Consider the following 21773-nt stretch of genomic DNA (forward strand, 5'->3'; position numbering starts at 1 on the left):
TTCGTATACCTAATTATTTTTTGCGCAATTGTTAGACTACTTCTTTACATTCATGCTAGTGCCGACTCCGCGAGTTAGGCCCCATGGAGATCATGCGGAAGCATATCGGTAATATTACGGGGTCAGGAGCAGCGGGGCCCCAGAGGGCTGCGCGGGGCCGTTTTGCGGATTGTGGCGCTTGGGTGCAACGCGCATCGCCTGCGGCGGTGCCGCTAGTTCCGGCGGCTAAGAACAAGCGATAAGCTGAGAGGCATTGAGCAAATATTGCGCGATACAAACGCAAGTGTTGAACAGTGGCACTCAGTGGGCAACTATTTCATTTATCGCTGTTATCAAACGTCACGCGTAATGACCTTTCCCTGAAATAACCGCGGCGCCAGAAGGCGTCCATAAACAAGATCCCTCTTTGGCGCGGTACCCAAGAAAACCGCTATTTGCACCTTTTCTTTCACAGTACAGCGTAAAACTATAAGTAGCAGCGACTGCGCCGCTACTTCTCGCAGACAAAAGAAAGTGTTCTTTGCATTTATTCAGAGTTTTAAAAAGAAGCAGATGAGTACTACAGACCGAACGCAAAGGACAAGCGGTTCAATTCGGTATTTCCATGACCAGATTCTGCTGCGACGCGCCTTTTTTTTTTTTTTTTTTTTTTTTTTTTTCAAAATTCGTCAAGTGAACTTCCGGTCTGACGTAACAAAAACGCTTCATTTCTTGCTCGCCGGGAGCGTCCAGTTTCGATATCTTCAGGATCGGGGCCTTCAATCTCGATCATTATTATCCCATGTCATGCGTGTTTTGGGTTGTTTGTTTAAAAAAAGGGGGGGGGGGGAGGGATATGTTATAAATTGTCACGTCCTACAACTTTTCCATATAAACAACTTCCCTGAAGTTCATAATTAAAGATGTAATTAAAGAGTTTTGTTAATTACTTATTGTCATGACACTTTAGTTGCGGCAACGTTTTTCCGCCCCGTAGTTAGAGTTCGTTTGCGAAGACGACAGGGGCCTCACTATCACAGCATCTTTACAAAAAAACGACACATCTCTAATCAACTCCTGTTCCACGTGGTCTTTATGTTCTAATCAGGTTAAGTATGTGGCACATTTCTCTAGAGATATATGCACAGAAAAGGTTAAGGCGTCTTTGCAACGCAGGACTGTAATTCCATGTCCTTGTACTGGCCGGCCGTCACCTGCTGATAGCAATGCGTCCAATGCGTAGTTCGCGCTTTATATTTATTTTTATTTATTTATTTATTTATTTATTTATTTATTTATTTATTTATTTATTTATTTATTTATTTATTTATTTATTCAAAATACGTTACAGGCCCAACAGGGCATTGCGTAAGGGGAGCATCAAAAGATTATGTACATGGCTATACACAACTTAAATAATAATAACAAAAAATAGCGATGATTATATAATGTAGAACAGTTACAGTGGTAATGGAAATGCGATGGAAACTGAATATAGAAGATTAAACATGCGAGATAGTGACTCTACAACAACAGGCTACAAAAAATAAATACAAATTCTTAAAAAGGCATGGAGCTACACAAGTCATAAAAACCAAAAGCATATCTCAAGATTATACATTAAATATGAAGTACATGTTAGTAGTCAAACGTAATGAAGATCCCTAATAAAATGAAACAAGAAAGCACTGATAACTGAAAACATAAATACCAAACTACATGTGAAAAAAGCGAAAAAGTTAATTCTAGAAATGCGTGTTGAGGTGGTGTCGAAATTTACCTCTGTTGCGCACAGCTACTATGTCATCTGTACATAATCAGGAAGGTTACGTTGAAAGAACACATACAGGATCGACCTGGCAAATCATCACAAGAAGAAGTAAGCACAAATGTTGTCACTTTGCTCCCTACGAGTGACGACACAACTTCCCCGTTGTTATAAATAAAGCTACGATATGTACAATCAACCACAAAAGTTTACGTGGCCAAGAGCCTCTTCGCGACATTTCCGCTACGTCAGCGGCGATCGACAGCAGCGCAGTGCCCGCGACGCATCCCTCCCTTAATCGATGGCCTGTCTGTTTTCAGAAATATCTTTCTCCTTGAACTTTTTCACGGGACGCGCTCTTTGGCAGCTGCGGTCTATCCGCATAACTGTTATCAGTCGCAATCTTTCTCGCAAAGTGATACCTACCCAACGGCACGCGGCACGCCGTGATAGCTTTGATCCTGCTATCAAAGCAGAAGTGTGACGGTCATACTGCAGATAAGCGCTTTGCGTGAAAACTGCGAACTAACAATGCACTACGCGGCAGTAGAAGATTGAAAGGCCAGTGAATAACAATTAGACCCATTTCCGGCCCAGCGCTGCCGTCGACGGTAGATGGCGCACCGCTAGGTGGCGCGGACAGGCAGTTTGGCACGCGCTCGCGTGGTCCGTAAACTTTTGTGGTTGACTATACATACACTGAGAGCGGACCGATTCCGAGAACGGCGTAGCCAGCCGGGTAATGTGGCGCTTCAAACGTTCCCTGAAATTTTTACGTTTTGTATGTGTTGGCGCACGCATAGACAAACACATACAAGCATATATAAAGGATGGTCGGAACCCTCCTTTACGCTCCCCCTCCCCTTCCCCCCTTCCGTCTAAAAAAACACTCTCCCTATGCCGATGACTGCTAGTGCCTGGGTCATGGGCGGAAGCCGCATTTTAAACGATAATCCTGTCTCGTACTACCGGTGAAAACAGAGGCAAATTTGTTATATACTTCACGGCTAGTTGAGAAAAAAAAACAAAGAAAAAGTGTATCCAACACATGCGAATAAAAACGGCGTTATCGCGTGTTCCGACTCTGACACTATACCTTCGCCGCGAATGAATGAACTTTTATGCAAGCAGCGACAAAAACGAAAAAGGACGCACTGAGACACTATTTCCTGCGAGCGACGATGCCGCACGCGCCATATGCCAGAATGGGATGCTGCGCGTTCTATCACTTGTACTGCCGCTTCTTGGAAGCAGCTAGCTATCTCCAGGTCAGGTCGTGAATCACGCACGCCTGTGCGTCGCCCGAGTCGCGCCACTGTGCCCAGAATACACACTCGGTTATCGCTATCGGATCGCCAATGAATGAACTTTGGAAGCGCGCATATGAAGTCAAGGAGGCCGTGGATGACACTCTGAATACGCACAGGATCACACACTACATCGCTAAAGCAAATGATACGGGTGCTACGCAATCCTTAGTGGCAGTCTAAGCGCGTTTTCTCACAACTGCATAAAACACGTCATCCGAAATCGAAATTGCGCGCCGTTTCACGAGTGCACGGCTCCGGTACAAAATATAATAATAATGAATAAATAAACAGTCGGCGCAAACGGCACCGAGCATGGAATGGAGCCTTATCTCGCGCGGTCTGTGTACCCGTGCACGTCAGCGCCGTTTGGAGGCATCCACGGCGCAACTGTGCCTCGCGATAACAGCCGCTTCCCGGCTTGCTCGCCATTGCCTTTTATGGACTTCGATGGTATGTGTCCCGATAACATGTGCCGTCTAGGCCCGCGCATTGACACACAATAATAATAATCGCATATATATATATATATATATATATATATATATATATATATATATATATATATATATATATATATATATTATATATATATGTATATATGTATATATATATATATATATATATATATATATATATATATATATATATATATATATATATATATATATATATATATATATATATATTCGTTTCATAACGAGATCTAATTAGGTGACTGTACCTCCCTCGCTCTCGCCGCGTTGATAAACTGATACATTGCCGTTCGTGTCACTCGAAATGCCACTGCTTTACGTACACACGACAATACCTATGGCGTTAGCTTCCTGATCGAATGGCTCAATTATGAAGCGAATAATTCTAATCGACAAATATGTTACGTTTCGCATTCTACAACAGGCGCATCATGCTTACGCAACTCACACACACATGCACTGCAACTCGCATAAAGCTTTTATGTACCTGAAAACTCACAGGATTTCGCAACATCCGGGTGACGAAACCTGTCGCCGAGCCTCGCAACACGAGGGACAGAAGAAAAACTGGTCGAGCACCGGCGCAAGACAAGCTCCCAAGTCAAAGTGTAAAGCACACTCACTGCTATAAAAATGCAAGTCAGTGTTCGGCCCGTTTACAATAAAGATTCCTGGGGTTTAACGTGCCAAAACCACGGCCGATGATTATGATGCACGCCGCAGTGGAAGGCTGCGGATAATTTCGACCACCTTCACGGTGTCCTTTGACATTCACTAACATGGCGCAGTTCACCAGCTTCTAGCGCTTCACCACCATCTAAATGCAGTCGCCGCGGCCGAGATGGAACCCGCGTATATTCGGGTCAGCAGCCGAAAGCTCGGTATGTCTTTCTTGCCTGTCGTTTACGCTGTTCCGGTTAACACTGAGATCGTTCGGTTAGTTTCATACTCCCAGGGCCGGAGGTTATTACAGAGAGCTTCGGAGAACATTCGGAGCTCGCAATACACGAAAATAATTACGCGTGCCAACTCCTCATCGTTTCCACGTTTTGTTGCATATCATTCGAGAAGTCCATTACGAAAAGCCAATACACCGAATTTCTGTTTGACGTGACCTTCCCTCCACCTTCGTCCATGAGTGTTCGAAAAAGCGGCTGCTGATAAAAAAAAAGATATAAAAACGAAATACGCTCGATAATAAGGTGGTGGAGGAGAACCCCTAACGGAAACCTCGCGTGCCCTTACTTCACACGGATATATCGAAGGAGTTTGGAACCAAATTGGTCGGTGCGGCTCTTGATGCAAAGCGAACGCGTACAGCCATCAAGAAATCACACAGACGCAGGCTGCAGTAAGGCGGCACACACGCGTACGCTACGATTGTTATGATAGGCCGCGATGTTCGCTACAATGCGAGCACTTACATGGTTGTTGGTCGCCATGGTCGGATCTCGTGTGTGACCGTAGCGCAGCCACGCGAGTCAAACCACGACGGTAATCCAGCCGCTTGCGAGCGCGGTGCACGCACTGGGCGCATCTGAGTGACTGCTCACCTGTTGCACCATAAAAAAATACAAAAACAGCATCCGCGTATCAACGCCCGTAGAGGTGTCAGAGATAAGCCGCGCCGCTCTCCGCATTCAGAGATACGGAGAGCGGCGCGGCTTTCCCAGCCTATACACAGTCTATGGGCTGTGTGAGGAAGAGGAGGATGTCGGGAAGGAGAGGGTCGCCATCCTATTATGTCCTTATCTCTTACCTTCGGGCAGGTCGACAGATTAGATAACCACGCCAGCGTTGACCCTCTCGCGTAGATTCCTGGAGTCCTTCCCGCATCAGTGCGGTCGCCTGTCACACTGCGCCAAATTCAAACAAAAAAAAAAGAAGACTGTCATCGAAACATTGCTCTTCCTTGGTGTGAAGAAACAACCCGCATTTTAAACGTTGACAAAAGAAGGAAGGGCGTCCTGCATAACACAGGACACGCCTCTTCCTTTCCTCCGTGAATTATCACCAACACCTTCATTATGGCCCTACATGACTCCACGAAAGCCGAACAGAAGCTATAGCGGAAGCGCAAAGAGAGGGATGCGCAGTTTGGCAAGTTGGCAAGATTGCATCCATGGCGGAAGGACACAGCGCAAGAGAAAGAAGACCGTCCTGCCCTCTTCTCTTTTATCCACGCTTTAATTCTGCGCAGCTTCCTTCCACCATATACCGGGTGTTCAAAGTTAAGCTTTATGGTTTTTTTAAAATTCAGCACTGGGAAGAACGTGCAAACCACTTTTGCAGATATGTTATGTATCCAGGAGGACACAAAGTGAGGCATTAATTATCGCTGTCAGCCGCTCAATTAACTAAAATTTAATAATGAACTCTTTAATGAGCGCATCAAGCGGGCATCTTTGTATTGAAAAGTTGCAGGCAGTCGCGTTTCCACACAGTTCCACTTGGAAAAATTCTTCTAGCATGTATGTACCCCTATAGATATCGCACTGTAAAGTTTAAATGCGGTATGCATGATTACGCATGCAAGACGGTGAGGATCGGCGCAGTGCTCCTCCCTGATGAGACGAGCAGTCATTTCTTGCTAACGCCAGCCGGTAGCAAAAGGGTAACCGTTGTCATCTTTGCCTGTGCCTTCGACCCGTTGCCAGATTAAGTGAGTGATTCTTTATTTTTTTTAAACAGGAAAGAACCAGGAAGACGGTAGGAAAGATAGGGAGGAGTGAACGGAACTGCCGCGCCAAATCGGGGAAGAGCTTTGCGCCAGTGCTCGCTGTCTTGCATGCGTAATCATGCAAAACGCAAATAAACTTTGCAGCGGAATATCTCGGGACACAGACATGCTAGAACAAGGCTTCCAAGTGGAACTGGGTGGAAACGCGACTGCCTCCAACTTTTCAATGCAAAGGTGCCCGCTTGTTTCACTCATTAAAAAGTTCATTATCCAACATTAGTTAATTGGACGGCTGACAGCGATAATTATTGTCTCACTTTGTGTCCCCCCGGATTAAAAACTTATTGCAAAGTGGTTTCATTACATCCCAGCTACTGAATTTTAAGACAAAATCATAAAGCTTAAAGCGGACACTAAAGGCAAATAACATCTTCTGTCAAAGTGAAAGCATGTAGCGAATCTCTTACGTCGCGCTGACCCGAAGGTCGCGGGATCGAATCCCGGCCGCGGCGGCTGCATTTTCGATGGAGGCGAAAATGTTTGAGGCCCGTGTACTTAGATTTAGGTGCACGTTAAAGAACCCCAGGTGGTCGAATTTCCGGAGCCCTCCACTACGGGTCTCTCATAATCATATCTTGGTTTTGGGACGTTAAACCCCAGATATTATTATTAGAGTGAAAGCTCAATGTATGACAACTTCTAAAACGGCAAATTATCAACAGCAGTGCCCTACTTACCGAGAAAATTAAGCTAAATGTATCTAGGGTGCCTCGATGTGCTCCTCGGACAGGGTGGAGACACTACTTTTGTGGACGCCATATTGGTTCAAACGTTCGCGTTCGGTGGCAATGCCTGGCATGCAAAGATAGAACGCTTTCAGCGAAATGCGCGGTAATTTGGCTCAGTTATCCCTTGTGGCGGTAGGGCTTGCACATATAATGTTGGTAACAAATAGATTAGGAACTATATATACGCACGAAGCATTTGATGGCGAAATAAAGGCATTTAGATCGTATCTATCGGTCTATCTATCTCACTGGGTGCGTAGGTCCTCGTGCTCTCGCAGCCGATTGATTAAGTTGACGAGTACCAAAATGGACATGGCATGACAACAGCATGTGAAAAACATAAATGACTGCTCATTACAAGAAAATCATGACATGCCCATAATGTACGCCATGACATACGTGACATGGTAAAGGAGCTACAACGGCCGTTTGGTCAACTTCATTTATACCAAAATTGACGTATTATGATGGGAGCATGAGGAAATATACATGACTGGTCATAACACGAAAACCTTGTCATGCATGTCATATAGGCCATGACATACATGATCCGGTCATGGAGCTCTTACGGTCGCTTTATTAACTTGATGTGTACCAAAACTGACACGGCATCATAGGAGCGTATCGCTAACATGAATGACTGGTCATAACACGAAAATCATGTCATGTACGTCATGTGCGCCGTGACACACATGGCACAGTCATAATGTTCTAACGGCCGTTTTATTGACATGTATACCTAAATTGACAGGACATGATAGCAGCGTAAGATGAAAGAAACTGACTGGTCATAACACCAAAAAGATGTCATGCGTGTCATGTACGCCATGACATATATGACCCGGTCATGAAGCTCTAATGACGGTTTTATTAACTTGTTGAGTACCAAAATTTACATGGCATGATAAGCGATTATGAATAACATAAATAGCTGATCATAACACGAAAACCTTGTCATGCATGTCATGTAGACCATGACCCGGTCATGAAGCTCTAACAGCCACTTTGTCATGTATAACATACGTTGGCGTGGGAGAGAGAGAGGGGGGGGGGGGGGGGGGGAAGAACCCTACTGAGACCCCGAGGAAATGGATCATGCGCTTATGAGCTTCCTTGGCAACTATAATACAAGTGCACTTGCGAGGAACCCGCTATGCTATATAAATCATTGCAATTTTTGAGAAGTAGGAAAGCAGGCATTACGCCATTTCTCGTCATTCTACGGAGAGCCGTGGTACCTGCTAAACGCATGTAAGGCATTATGCGCACTTTGTTGATGCTGTGCCTGATGACGATGAAGGTTTATGGCGGAGTCCTTTGTAGTGGGTTGGAAGCATTCAACAACTTCCTCGTTGCGCAATTCGAATTATGTGACGCCTGGTTACAGAATTCGCGTTGTGCGACGCTTGGTGCTTATTTTACTCTTCTACCACGCTATATTGCAAATGGTAATGTGGTTCCTTCCCGACATGAAGCCTGTATAGGACCTTTTTGCAAAGTAGTTTCAAGCACCGGCATGGCTCAGAGGTTGAATACCAGGCTCCCACGCAGAGGGCCCTGGTTCGAACCTCGGTCCATCCTGGAATTTTCAGGAGCGGAGCTCCTTATAGCATCACCTTGTCGGTCGTCGCTCCATACGGCGTGCCCCCACCGTCGCGTCTCCCGTATCATTCAATAGATGGCGCTGTCCCATAGAGATGCATGCAAACTGCAGTTGGGTGACGATATACTAGATGGCGCTGTCCCATTGAGATTGGAAAAAAATTTAAAGAAATAAAAATAAAATAAAAAATAAATAAAATAAATAAATAAAAATAACATAAAAAAATAAATAAATGCATCCCATAGAGATGCACGCAAACTGCGGTTGGGTGACGATATACTAGATGGCGATGTCCCATAGAGATAGAAAAAAATAAACAATATGAAAAATAAATGGAATAAATAATAAAATGAAATAAAAAGTACAAAAATAAAAATAAAGAAAATAAAAATAAAGAAAATAAAAAATAAAACAAAATAAAAATAAAGAAGAAGGAAAGGAAAAAGGAAAAATAATCAAAGCGGCGTATCGCTTTGATTACTGCTGGGCGAAACCACTGAACATTTCACGGTGTAAACATGATTGCTTCAGGAGCTTCGCCCAAGTTCTTCATCATTCACCCGTGGATATGCTGTAATTTTTTTCTTATTTCGTTTTTTTTTTATTTCGAGCGATAGTGGTTACGGACACCAGCGGCGGTGGCGGCGGACAACTACGGCGCCAAAAACGGCCGGTGAAATGATCTCATAACAGCTTTCGCTGTAAAAAACAGAACATGGAATGACACGGAAGTGATGAAACAGAGTTGCATTGCGCAGTTTAACTTGGGGCGACATATACGCAGAAACAGCCGTGTGCTTAAATTTAAGTGCGCTTTAAAGAACCCAGACGCTCAAAATTAATCGAGAATTCCTTCCCTTGATATATATATATATATATATATATATTATATATATATATATATATATATATATATATATATATATATATATATATATATATATATATATATATATATATATATATATATATATATATATGTGTGTGTGTGTGTGTGTGTCGTATAATTTCACGCAAAACCTCATTATTATTTTCTACGTTATCTTAAGCGTTTGTGTGGCGTTGTTATAGATTCAGGCAATGCAGAGGTCATTATTCGTTTGAAAAAAAAAAAAGGACATGCTTGTCCCATAAAACAACCGGACCTTTGTTGCATCACTGTCATGAAGGTAATTGATCGATGAAATCTCTCTGCTGAACTGTTACCTTTTTATGCTGTCACTGGAGTAAAAACAATCGCGTCCGTGGTAAACGTCTCCGTAGCGCTAAAGCGCTGTCAGCCACGTAGCTTTCCTGACTAAACTTTCCAACTCTCCTACATTTCAGGGAGAACGGAATAAGAAAAAAATACATATGCGTATTCGTGCGAATTGTGCTTTGAACTCATCGCACAGGTATACGGGCTTTTCTTTCTTTCTTTCTTTCTTTCTTTCTTTCTTTCTTTCTTTCTTTCTTTCTTTCTTTCTTTCTTTCTTTCTTTCTTTCTTTCTTTCTTTCTTTCTTTTTTCTATATGAGCGAGAAGTAAATACTTGAGTTGTTCAGTCGTGCTGCAGCAGTGCGTAGTAGACTATGGTAGTAGGCAGAACACAAGCTGAACACGTACAAATAAAACAACAAAACACGTCATATAGTGCGAAAGCGCGTAGACTGTCAAAAGGTCAAGCATGCATTTCAATGGCAGATTGCGCTTCTCTCACTAGTAATAGTAACGTTGGATGGGCTTCTTGCATCAAAGAGGACTGCAGATATTACCAATAAGCTGCAGTTACCGCATCTTATTCGCCGACAGATGGCTAAAACCGCTCGCAACGAAGAGCCGCTGTGTGCAATTTGTACATGCGCCACCGACCGCCTATCCACACTACCGCGGAGACGGTGCCGATCTCGCAGCGAGTACGCGAGAAAAAGTACATACAATGTTCGTTATTTCTTTTGGTATGTGTGTACACTAGTTGTGCAGACGGCCCTGTAGCACAATGTGTCAACAATTCCGTAAGCTGCTCTCCGGCGCGGCATACTTCCCATTGGGCCCGCCAAGCAAGCTCACATTGTACAGCGAATTCATTACTTTGACATCAAGGTGACAAGACTTTCGGGCGCTCGCGAGCAGCTGACATACATCTCGCATCTTGCCGCCTCATGTGACGAGTGTCAGCTGCAATGGCGAACACGTGCTTTGCGGCGAAGTGGCAAGAGAAAGAAATCAGGGTGCGCTCGGAGGGCCAAATTCAAAAAAATATCTTTTTCTTAAAAAAAAAACATTTGATTAGACCTTCTTCCATTGCTTATCAATGATGACTTCTATCAAGCGCCGCATTATGAAGATTTTTACTTGGACCGCATCAGTACGAAAAATACGGCCAAATATGCGACAAATGGCATATTTTCTCTGATTTCACCTTTTTGTTCGGAAAGACTTGTAGTCTATTTCACAGCTGAGCATTTTTGTACTAGAATACACTCGCCTGAAAGCCCCACCAATATTAATAATGTTTAGGGACCATTTCAGTTAGCTTTAAAAAAATTGCGAACTTTGAAGAATTTTTGTTGTTTTTGAAATACGTAGCCGGCTGGGAAGCAAGCAGTTCTTCGAATGCAGCATCAGGGGTGTTCGGCCGCATTGCCGTAAAAAATATGCATGGTCATTGCCCAGCACATCTAAGAATGACAAAGGTCCGACTGGGTAAAAGCATGGTGCTGAATGGGCGCCCCCACTTTAGATGATTAGGGGGCGCCTCGCCCCTGGCCCCCCTCTTGCGCGTGCCTGGTCGAGTCTGAAAGATAACAAGCTTCGCAATGCATGCAATAATAAAAATAACGCAACGACGTGCTTTTCACAAACGGTCTGCCTTTGGTCCCCGACTTTCCGTGGGTAGAGATGAAAAGGAAACCATTCTTAGAAACCATTCTGCAGGGCTTTTCCGCCTCCATTATCGCTAAAAACTTTCATGGTAAAAATGTATAAACAAGAAAACCTTGGTCAGGCGCTGCTGCTGCGCCTTTCTGAAAATCGCCCTCTTTATCGGAAATCTCAGTCTGCGGTGGCCCAGGGCGCTTTGTCGGCGGTTTGTTCATATTGCGGCTGCGTGCATGCTGGCTCGCTGCACGCGACGGCTGCGCTGTCTAACATCGCGAGTGCTCCCTCTCTTTCTTTCTCTCTCGTTATAGCTCGCGCTACGCGTGCTTTATGGTTTGCATAAGACATTCTAGCTTTCTGATATATTAGCGATAATTAGTCAAAACGACTGAGGACCGCAGCAAGAAGAGTTGTAAAGTAAAATACTGAATAAATATACGTGCAAAGCAAAAAGGTAATTATAATAGCCCGGCCAGGGAACAAGAGCTTGCGATTAACAACCAGACCCTTACCTGTAGATATGCATATATAGGTCAATTACTAACATGGAGCCCAATCATGTAAATAAAATTCGCCGAATAATAAGTACAGGCTGGAGCGCATACGGCAGGCATTCGCAAATTATCTTTGAAAACTTACCGCTGACCCTAACGAAAAGTGTAGACTCATTACATAATGCTTGTGTAATATGCAGTGCTGAAATTGGGAGGAAAATAATTAAGGACTACGTAGCGTGCGATCAAACGGAACGTGATCGGCGTAACCAGTGTTGCGTTACCGAAAAAAAAGTAACTAAGCGTTTCTCGTTTCGCTAACAAAAAAGGAACGCGTTACCGCCCTACGCTATACCTCTTAAAAAAAGGTAATGCTTCACCGTTACAATCACCGAAAAAAAGTAACGGACGTTACTTCTACCCAGTGTTGGCGGTAACGCGTTACAAGTAACGGCGTTACCGGTAAAGCGTTACTTTTTTCAGTAACTAAGTAACGTACTCGTTACTATTTCGGAACCGTAACGGGTAACGCACTTTCAATACCATTTTTCGGTAACGTGACGTGCTACGTTACTCTTTACTTTTCATTCCAATCATACTCGCAGCCTTACACAAAATTCATTCGTCTTGTAGGAGCGCCTTTCTCAGAGCTCGCCCCGACGTTCTTTGCCGCTGCCGCCGCTGCGGCGGACTGCTGTCCGCCCGCCAAGCGTTGACAGAGCGATAGTGCATGGGGCCCTTTTTACGCTGGGGAAATGGCGATGGGGAGCATATTGCCGAACTTTCTTAAATGGATTTGCTATAGTTTCGGCCACCTTGCTATCGAGTGTCAAGTTGTCGTTTATTGTCGATAAATGAAGGGAAGCGTAATGCGGTCCTTGTAACCGTCAAAAGCGAGCTATCGAGATCTGCTCGGCTTCCGGACATGAAGACTCGGTGTGAGCTCCAGCACAACGGAGGATGACTTCTTCGCAAGTTATTTCTGAATATAACCGCCAATTGAAGATGAGCGACTGTCTCGGCAGCTTTGGTGCCTCATGGCATCGCCATGAGCGTGCTCAAGGAAAACTTTCCGCGCCTTCACCAGCTTTTCCTGAAAGTGAATACAGGAGTACCATAGTGCGTCCGTCGAGCTCCAATAGAGCTTTTTCAAGCACACGAGCGCCACCAACGGGCGCGCAAGCACTCATGGGAAATGTGTGTACGCCGCAGCAGCCGCCGCAACGAGCGCGCGGGCCTCGCGTTGTAGCTTTCCGCTTGCGCCGGGCCAGGACTACTTAGACACAGTGAATTTGGCAAGGTACAACATGTTACTGCGCAATTCAATCACGAACTTCAGTGTTTAGCTGCCACGGCCTCTCGACGGTTTCCATCTGTCCCACTGCTGGACCATGGCGGCTCAGAAGCGTTACCTTTTATTTATTTATCTTTTTTTTTTGGCGCCAGTGCGCCTTACGGCATGAATTAAAAAAATACAACTCGGTTGCCTATGAAGTACAGGAGCGGTCTGTGATTCGGGGATGCATTTAGAATCAACGTCCATCGACACTGTCGACGAGTACAGTGTGAGGTTGTGATATTTAAAGAGTACACTAGAAAGTGTAGTTGGCATTTGGGGAAATGACACACATTCATTGCGCCGCTCGCACCATATATGTAACGAACGACAAGTGCCTACTAACCTTCGTTGGTGCTATAACTACAGGTTGGAATAATACTTGGAGCGAAAAAAGAAAGGAGCACTAACCATGCAGCGCTCAAACACAAATGAAAGTTTATTGCATGCGTGAAAAAAAAAGCATATGTACAAAAATGGGAGTGCGCGGCGCGTGTCATCAATAGGCACAAAAAGTTAAACAACCAAGGCGCGTGCTTACAGTCGATTAATAAAGCGGAATTCCTTGTCTTGTAACGACGGAGAAGGTTGAGTGACACAAATTGTGGCGTTGTTTGTGACATGATATATGCCACCGAAATTTCTCGCGTTGTCGGATTAGGTTGATAGTACAAAATTACTGTGCTTTCGAAGATGGGACTACATTCGCATGACTGACATAGCGAGGCGAGATGAGACGGCTCCACTCAATGAATTTCGATGCTCGCTGAGGCGCGTATTAACACATCGACCAGCCTGGCCGACGTACATGTGGACACAAGAAAGAGAAATTTGCGGTTAACTCCTACACAATTTACAAAACAATTGGCATGCCTCTGACCGTATTTTTCTTTGCCCACCGCAGACTCCTGCGACCTTAATGCGACTAGGCTTATTTGGGGCGGCAAACACAACCTTCACCCCCACATCGCTTCCCTACGTTCTTCAGGCCATGTGACTTCTTATACATATGTGGAATAATTGCAATATTTGTCGTTTCTTCATTATTTCCGGATGGAGGGCGTCCGTGTTAATTTGTCTTTGCCATGCGAACAGATTTTCGCAAAGCGATGCAACGATACGCAGGATATCTCGCTTCTATGATCACTTTGCAGCTGGAAACTACTGCTCATCTTATGTGCGCAAGATTTTTCAAATGCCGTGCGTAATCATGACATCACAATTTCTCGCTTAACAAAATTGGAATGCGTCGACGCGCAATTAAACATCTATTTCGCCGAACGCGGGCTCTAGTGCCCGCCAACATGCTCCGCAGTGAAACTTATAAGCATGTGTCAAGAAACTGCAAATTACCAGAGCAAGGCATCTCGCAAGTGAATTCTAGTCCCATCCCTTTTTCTTTAAACACGTTTAGAATGTGCTCACTTCTTTTCACTGCCCGTGACTTGTAAATTAAAGTCAAATATTCACATGTATACCCGAACACTGTAACACCTCTCTACAGTTTGGTTAAACCCGGTCACGAGCCGCTATGGCATTAAATGCCATGGCCTGTGAACAAGTAATTATTGAATAAATACGAATTCGGTGTTCCAGCTCACACTGCTCACTATAGCACGTTTTGACTGCATATATCGGCACGTGATGACTCGCATGCTGCCTAACTGCTACATATATACATCCGCTCGGTAATATGTACACTGACTGCATCATTCCTTCTTTCGCATTTCATGCGTAGAGATACATGTAGGTGCGTTCAGACGTGTGTAGTATTTAGGATTTTATATTAGTCAACCAACGGCGACGCGTTTTATTCGTTTGGTGCTCCCACGGCGCCAACGACCAGCGAGCGACGGAACAGCCGGCGGGCTCGCCGTACACACTTTTCCTATAGTGCTTTGCGCGCCCGCGGATGGTTCTGGGATTGCTTGAAAAGGTCTATTTAGCATAGGTGTGGACGTATTCGCTGATAAGCGAGTCAGACTGTCCGATTAAAGCTTTGAAACGCAGCTGCTGCTTATATTCAGCGGTTTGTATACAGTTACATTAGGAAACTGCTCCTGTACTACTCTAGCACAGTTTATCATCATCATCGTCATCATCATCATTTATTAACCCTTAAAGGCCCCTGTTGTGGTATTACATAAGGGGGGAGCATACATAAGAGAAAAGGAGCGTTCAAACAGTCATTAAAAATACAATAAAAGTAACATATATAATAGAACGAGGTGAAATTACAATACGGTCAAAATACACAGGTAGAATAATGCGCAACAAAAAAAAAAACTCAGAATACTTTACGCAGCAGCACTCAATAAATTAGTACGTTTCGAAATTCGGTGGGGTCACGTACAGTGACATCAAGGTCAGGTAAGCTATTCCATTCTGCAATGGCTAATGGCAGGAAGGAGATGTTGAAGGAATTGAGGGAGTTTGACAGGCAGCGTGAAGTGCGGTTTGGCGGAAAAAGAAGCTTCGTATCCAAAATTAATGCGGCTTGGCGGAAAAAGAAATTTCGTATTCAAAATTAATGAGAAATAATAGACGTTGTCTGTTATTTCTTATTATCATTTTGTCTAACAAAGAAAAATGAGCCCTAAAAGTAATCTTCTGTCCTGTATTCAAAATTAGTTTTTCTTATTGGCATTTGCAACTGCGCCTACGTTTCTGGTTATTGAACTCCTGAGCAAGCCGGGATGACCTTGAACACTTCCTTATACGCAGTCGCAATATTTGCGGCAATTATACTGGTCAAATGCAAAAAAAATCTTGTTTATGTGCGCAAATGCTTTTCTCTACATTTATGCCATTTAAGCATTATTTTATTGCTACAAAATTTGCGCATTCATTTTGGTAGTAGAAGCCCGCCGTCATAATTACTGCAAATTTGTTCAGTGATGCTTTCATTTCGGAGAGCGTTAATTATGAAATTCACTACCTTGTGTTTAATGACCCATTACGAAAAATAGCTTCCCCATGTGCCACAGATTTAGAAGCCATCACATTTAACTATACAGGCAACTTTAGGAGATACGGCACATCTGTGAGAATTGTTATCGTCTAATCATTATTTGGGGAAAAATTTTCCTTTGGGTGAAACTTTAATGTGACATATAAATATGAGTTTCATAACGTAGCTATTCTACGTTCTTGAGGCGAAGACGCATTGATTAAGATCTATGACTATGGAGTAATGGGGAAATAACATCCGTTACTTTTTTTTCAGTAATCATGAGCTGCAATTCGTCTCCCGCGTTACTCATCAATGCAATGTCATCAGCGAATCGTAGGTTACTGAGATACTCTCCATTAACTCTTATCCCTAACTCTTCCCAATCAAGGGCCCTGAAAACCTCCTGTAAACACGCGGTGAATAGCATTGGAGAGATCGTGTCTCCCTGCCGTACGCCCTTCCTTATTGGTATTCTGTCGCTTTCTTTATGGAGGACTATAGGGGCTGTGGATCCGCTGTAGATTTCTTCCATTATGTTTATATAGGCTTCGTCGATGCCCTGATTCCGCAGTGCCTGCATGACTGCTGATGTCTCCACCGAATCAAATGCCTTCTCGTAATCTATGAAGGCTATGTATAGGGGTTGGTTGTATTCCGCGCATACGGAATACAACCGGATACGGATACAACTAGATACGGAAAGTAGAAGAGTAGGTCTGAAAATTAATATGCATAAAACTAAAGTAATGTGGAACAATCTTGACAGAGAACAGCGCTTTGCGATAGGTGGCGAGACACTGGAAGTTGTAAAGGAGTACGTCTACTTAGGACAGGTAGTAACCGCGGAGCCGAACCATGAGAGTGAAATAACTAGAAGAATAAGGATGGGTTGGGGCTCATTCGGCAACCATTATCAAATCATGAATGGTAATCTACCACTATCCCTGAAGAGGAAGGTATATAACAGCTGCATCTTACCGGTACTTACCTACGGAGCAGAAACCTGGAGTCTTACAAAGAGGGTTCAACTTAAATTGAGGACGACGCAGCGAGCGATGGAAAGGAAAATGATAGGTGTAACTTTAAGAGACAGGAAGAGAGCAGAGTGGGTCAGGGAACAAACGGGCGTAAAGGACATCATAGTTGAAATCAAGAAGAAGAAATGGATATGGGCCGGGCACGTAGCACGTCGGCAGGATAACCGGTGGTCATTAAGGGTAACTGACTGGATTCCAAGAGATGGCAAACGCGCGAGGGGGAGACAGAAAATTAGGTGGGTAGATGAGATTAAGAAGTTTGTAGGTATAACGTGGCAGCAGAAAGCACAGGAACGAGTTGATTGGCGGAACATGGGAGAGGCCTTTGCCCTGCAGTGGGCGTAGACAGGCTGATGATGATGATAATGACTTTTTTTTTCGGTAACGGTAACGGTAAGGCGTTAACTTCTTTTACTGGTAACGCAGGGCGGTAACGCGTTCCTTTTTGTTTAGTGTAACGAGTAACGTATTTAGTTACCTTCTTTCGGTAACGCATACAACACTGCTTTTTCCGGTACTCCATGGTCACAAGTTTTATTCACCGCATTTTCGCTGTAGGAACCCCAAAGAACAGTTTTATGAGGCTGATATTTATATTTCACATAAAACTTCTAGCCCCAAACGACCACAATTTTACGCGAAGTACTGATTTAACGAGAATAAGTTGCACAAATGTGTCCTACCATGGCAACAGTAGCGTAGCCAGAAATTTTTTTTCGGAGGCGGGTGTAAAGCATACTTTATGTATATTTGTGCGTGCGTTTATATGTGTGCGTCTATATGTACACACGGAAAATCGAAACATTTCGGGAAAGGGGAGTTGAATCCCGCCCTCAGCCCCCCCCCCCCCCGCCCTCCACCCCCTCTGGCTGCTATGCCAGTGCATGGCAATAGTAAACTGGCCTAAAGTCGCCTGTACAGTTGCATGTGATGGCTGCTAACTCTGTGGCAAAGTGGCAAATGCTCAATCCACTTTCTCAGTGTGACATTTACCACAAAATAAGATTTTGTCATCGACTCTCCATAAAAAAGACATCACAGCTCTCAACAAATCTGCAGTAATTCTGACCGTGTGCTTCTACTAACAAGGCAGATGCTCAAAAAGTCATAAAGAAATGCTCAAACGGCTTATTTCTGGGGAAAAAAGATTTGCACACATATGCGATTTTTCCCCTTTAAAAATCTGCATATTTGCCTAGAAAATTGGGATCCTTTATTTGAAGGTGTTCAAGGTCAGCCTCGATCGCTAAATAAGTGAGTAACTATAGAAACGTGTACCCGCAGTTGCCGATAGAAACAAGCAAATTTCATTTTGAAAACAAAGTTGATAACTACGGGCCGGATTTTTAGGCACTAAAGCTCGTTTCAGGCGCCAAAAATAGGCAGGCAAAACAACGTTTTAGGCTTCCAAAATAGTAAATATAGGCACAATAAATTATCACATACATGCAAATAATTTGAAACGAAGACGTTTCAAATTATTTGCCGCTCTATCTACGAAAGAAAAACAAAAATGTTATTGCTTAAGATAGCCCAAATGCGTTAAAACAGTTGAACATAGCCGTGCAATGTGCTTTGTCCCGCACGGTTCGCAGAACACGGTCTCTCCCGTGTACTGGTCTCTCCCGTGCACGGGAGAGACCGTGCAGAACACGGTCTCTCCCGTGCTCTACCCTGAGAAGGGCAGAGCACGAGCAGATAGCCAGATCGCTAAAACACTAGAAGGAAGGGATTCCTCCTATCGTCCGGGTCGAATCGCGCAGAGCCAATTTGTCCCCTGCCAGTGAATCACTGACGTAGCCAGGGGAGAGAGGGGGTTCAGCATCCCCCCCCCCACCCCGAAACGTTTCAGTTTTGCATGCGTATATATGCACGCATGCATACAAGAGCACTCACGAACATACATATAGAGTATGGTTGAAACCAGCCCCTCCCCCCCCCCCCCTTCCGAAAAAATTTCTGGCTACGCTGATGCAATGAACACCTTACAAGTTAACGCACAAAAACAAAAGCCGCGTGAACATCATATTTTCCTTTCTTTTTATTGCTATTCACTCTCCTTTCTGCTGACGGCTCTGCACGGTCTCGCATTCGCGAACCGAGCACGCCATGTCTCTGTGGCGCCGAATGTGCGTGTCCCACTTCACGGCTCCTGGCAGTTGTTTCCGGGAGTTGGTTGAACTACAGCACTAGGTTGAAACCCATAGTGCCGAACAGTCAGTGTTGCGCGGTAGCATGAAAAACGGTCTCAAACTGCTCCCGGGAGTGCAACTTGAGGCTAAAGAGTGTTAACCCATAGATGCCCGGCCCCAAACACAGAAAAAATGACAAAACAAATATTTTTTTGGACAAAAAGTGTACTTCTATACCCTCAAAAGATAGCACAAGTTCTCTATTTACTGCCAGGTAAACGCACCACTGTTTTTCAAGCCGTCCTATACATATAGGACACTGGGCATTAGGGGTGTTACGTGCGGGTGTGGTAAGCCTTGAAACATTTCACGTGCATACCGACATTGCACTTCCGCCTCTCCATGACGTCTTTCACACAAAGCACGCGCTTGCCCGGAGAAAGCGGTCGGCACGTGGCAGCATGAAAAGCAAGCACTGTCTAGGCTTGCACACGTTGAGAATGAGGCCTGCTTGATGTGCTGTAGGTGGCGCTAGTCATCAGCTAAAGAAATGGCGACGTTAGAGTGCATCAAAGAAGCGTCCTCTATGTAGGACACTGGGCATATATGGGTTAATACAAGCGCCAATTTTGAAAATAGGCATTTATAGGCATTCGTGAGCATTTAGGAACAAACGCCGAAAGTAGACATGTATAAGCACTATAAAAACACTATAAAAGAGATCCTTAACCTCTAATTTATGCTAATATATCAAAGTGGCAGGATAGGAGCGCAAGGAACAAAGTAGGCATTTCCCTAAAATCCGGTCCTTATCGATAACCAGCGCTAGATTATTGCAAGCAGAACTTTGTAATTACTAGAACTGCTTTTACAATTAAAGCAACAGCTGCATTTCAAAACTTTCATCGTACAGATTGAGTCTCTTAATGAATACGTCCGCACCTGCACTAAATAAGCGCTGGACGGACGCATTGGATGGTACTCTGGCGTGCCGGCAGCAGTCCGCCGCTGCGACAAAAGAACGTCGGGGCGAGCTGTGCAATAGTGGCGCCTATGACAGGAAGGAATTTGTATAAAATTCGCGGGATAATTGGAAAATAAAGAAACGAGTATCCTGACACCTCACGTTATCGAAAAATGTTAACGTAAGTACGTTATTCGTTACAGTTCCGAAATGTTAACGAACACGTAGCTAAGTTACCGAAAAAAGTAACGCGTTACCGGTAATGCCGTTACTTGTAACGCCTGACCGCCCACACTGGGCATAACACTGCGAATTAACAAGAAAGCAGCGCGGATCAAAGAACTAACAGGAGCGCCATATCCTTTAGTATGACAACGGGTGAACAAAACTGACCTCGGTGCTCACGTAATGCATAGGACAGATGACCGGTGGGCAGTTAACGCAATTGAATGAGTAGGGATAGAAAACGCAGCCCACAGTGGCAGTGGGTTAAGCGGGTGAAATTAGAAAAGTTACAGGCATAACACAAAATGCACTCGCGCAAAAGCGGGTAAGTTTCATTGGGAGAGGCCTCCGCTCTACCGTGGACATAAAAGAGGCTGATGACAGTGATGATACACTTAACGAGAAATGATACAGGGGGTATAGTCGTCAACAGGAATGTGACACCAACAAGCAGTGCAAACCTTGACTTTTCTTTTTGTTATCGAGGTGGGATTGATGTTACATGACGCCATATTATACAAATAGATAGATAGATAGATAGATAGATAGATAGATAGATAGATAGATAGATAGATAGATAGATAGATAGATAGATAGATAGATAGATAGATAGATAGATAGATAGATAGATAGATAGATAGATAGATAGATAGATAGATAGATAGATAGATAGATAGATAGATAGATAGATAGATAGATAGATAGATAGATAGATAGATAGATAACTGAACACAACGAGAGAAAGCGCACAGAACATCAGCGCAAATGTCTTTTTCTCGCAGTGTCCAGTATTCTCTTATAGTTTTGCACAAACAAGGTTGGTCATGTTTAACTAACTGGCCAACTGTCTGGTTCTTCTCAGGTTAGTACAGCTAAACAAATTCAGTGGCAGTGCTTTGAGCCGATAGATTGTGTAAACGAATATTACGTACAGTGCCTAATCTTCTCCTTGCACTGCGGTTATGATTAAATTATCCCCAAAGGAAGCTCCACGTTGTCTAATAATGCCCATGGCAGCCGTCGCAAGATTCAACGTGAGTACAGTTTAACAACCAGTGCATTAGAGACGGCCCTGTCATGACGCGCTGAAATATAAAGCTGAAACCGTGCGAGAAGATGAAACACCAGCAAGGAAACAACGTACACAGAAAAAGAAGGCGACGAGGCATAGCT

The 21773-nt window shown here is 44.1% G+C and overlaps 1 protein-coding gene across 2 annotated transcripts in view; it reads right to left on the reverse strand.

The window, feature by feature from the left end:
- Nucleotides 1-21773, reverse strand: part of LOC119395848 (neprilysin-1) — a 198751-nt gene that overhangs the window by 57491 nt on the left and 119487 nt on the right. The window contains exons 1-2 of one of the 2 annotated variants that reach the window (XM_037662855.2): nucleotides 5290-5386; nucleotides 4955-5083 (exon numbers count right to left, since the gene is read on the reverse strand). In XM_037662855.2, coding sequence (XP_037518783.1) covers nucleotides 4955-4972 — 18 coding nt within the window. In that variant the 5' untranslated portion in view covers nucleotides 4973-5083; nucleotides 5290-5386. Of the gene's footprint in view, nucleotides 1-4954; nucleotides 5084-5289; nucleotides 5387-21773 lie in introns of those variants that run through there. The other variant, XM_037662854.2, reaches the window with a different exon arrangement.

The sequence above is a fragment of the Rhipicephalus sanguineus genome, chromosome 6 (assembly GCF_013339695.2).
Source record: "Rhipicephalus sanguineus isolate Rsan-2018 chromosome 6, BIME_Rsan_1.4, whole genome shotgun sequence".
NCBI lineage: Eukaryota > Metazoa > Arthropoda > Arachnida > Ixodida > Ixodidae > Rhipicephalus > Rhipicephalus sanguineus.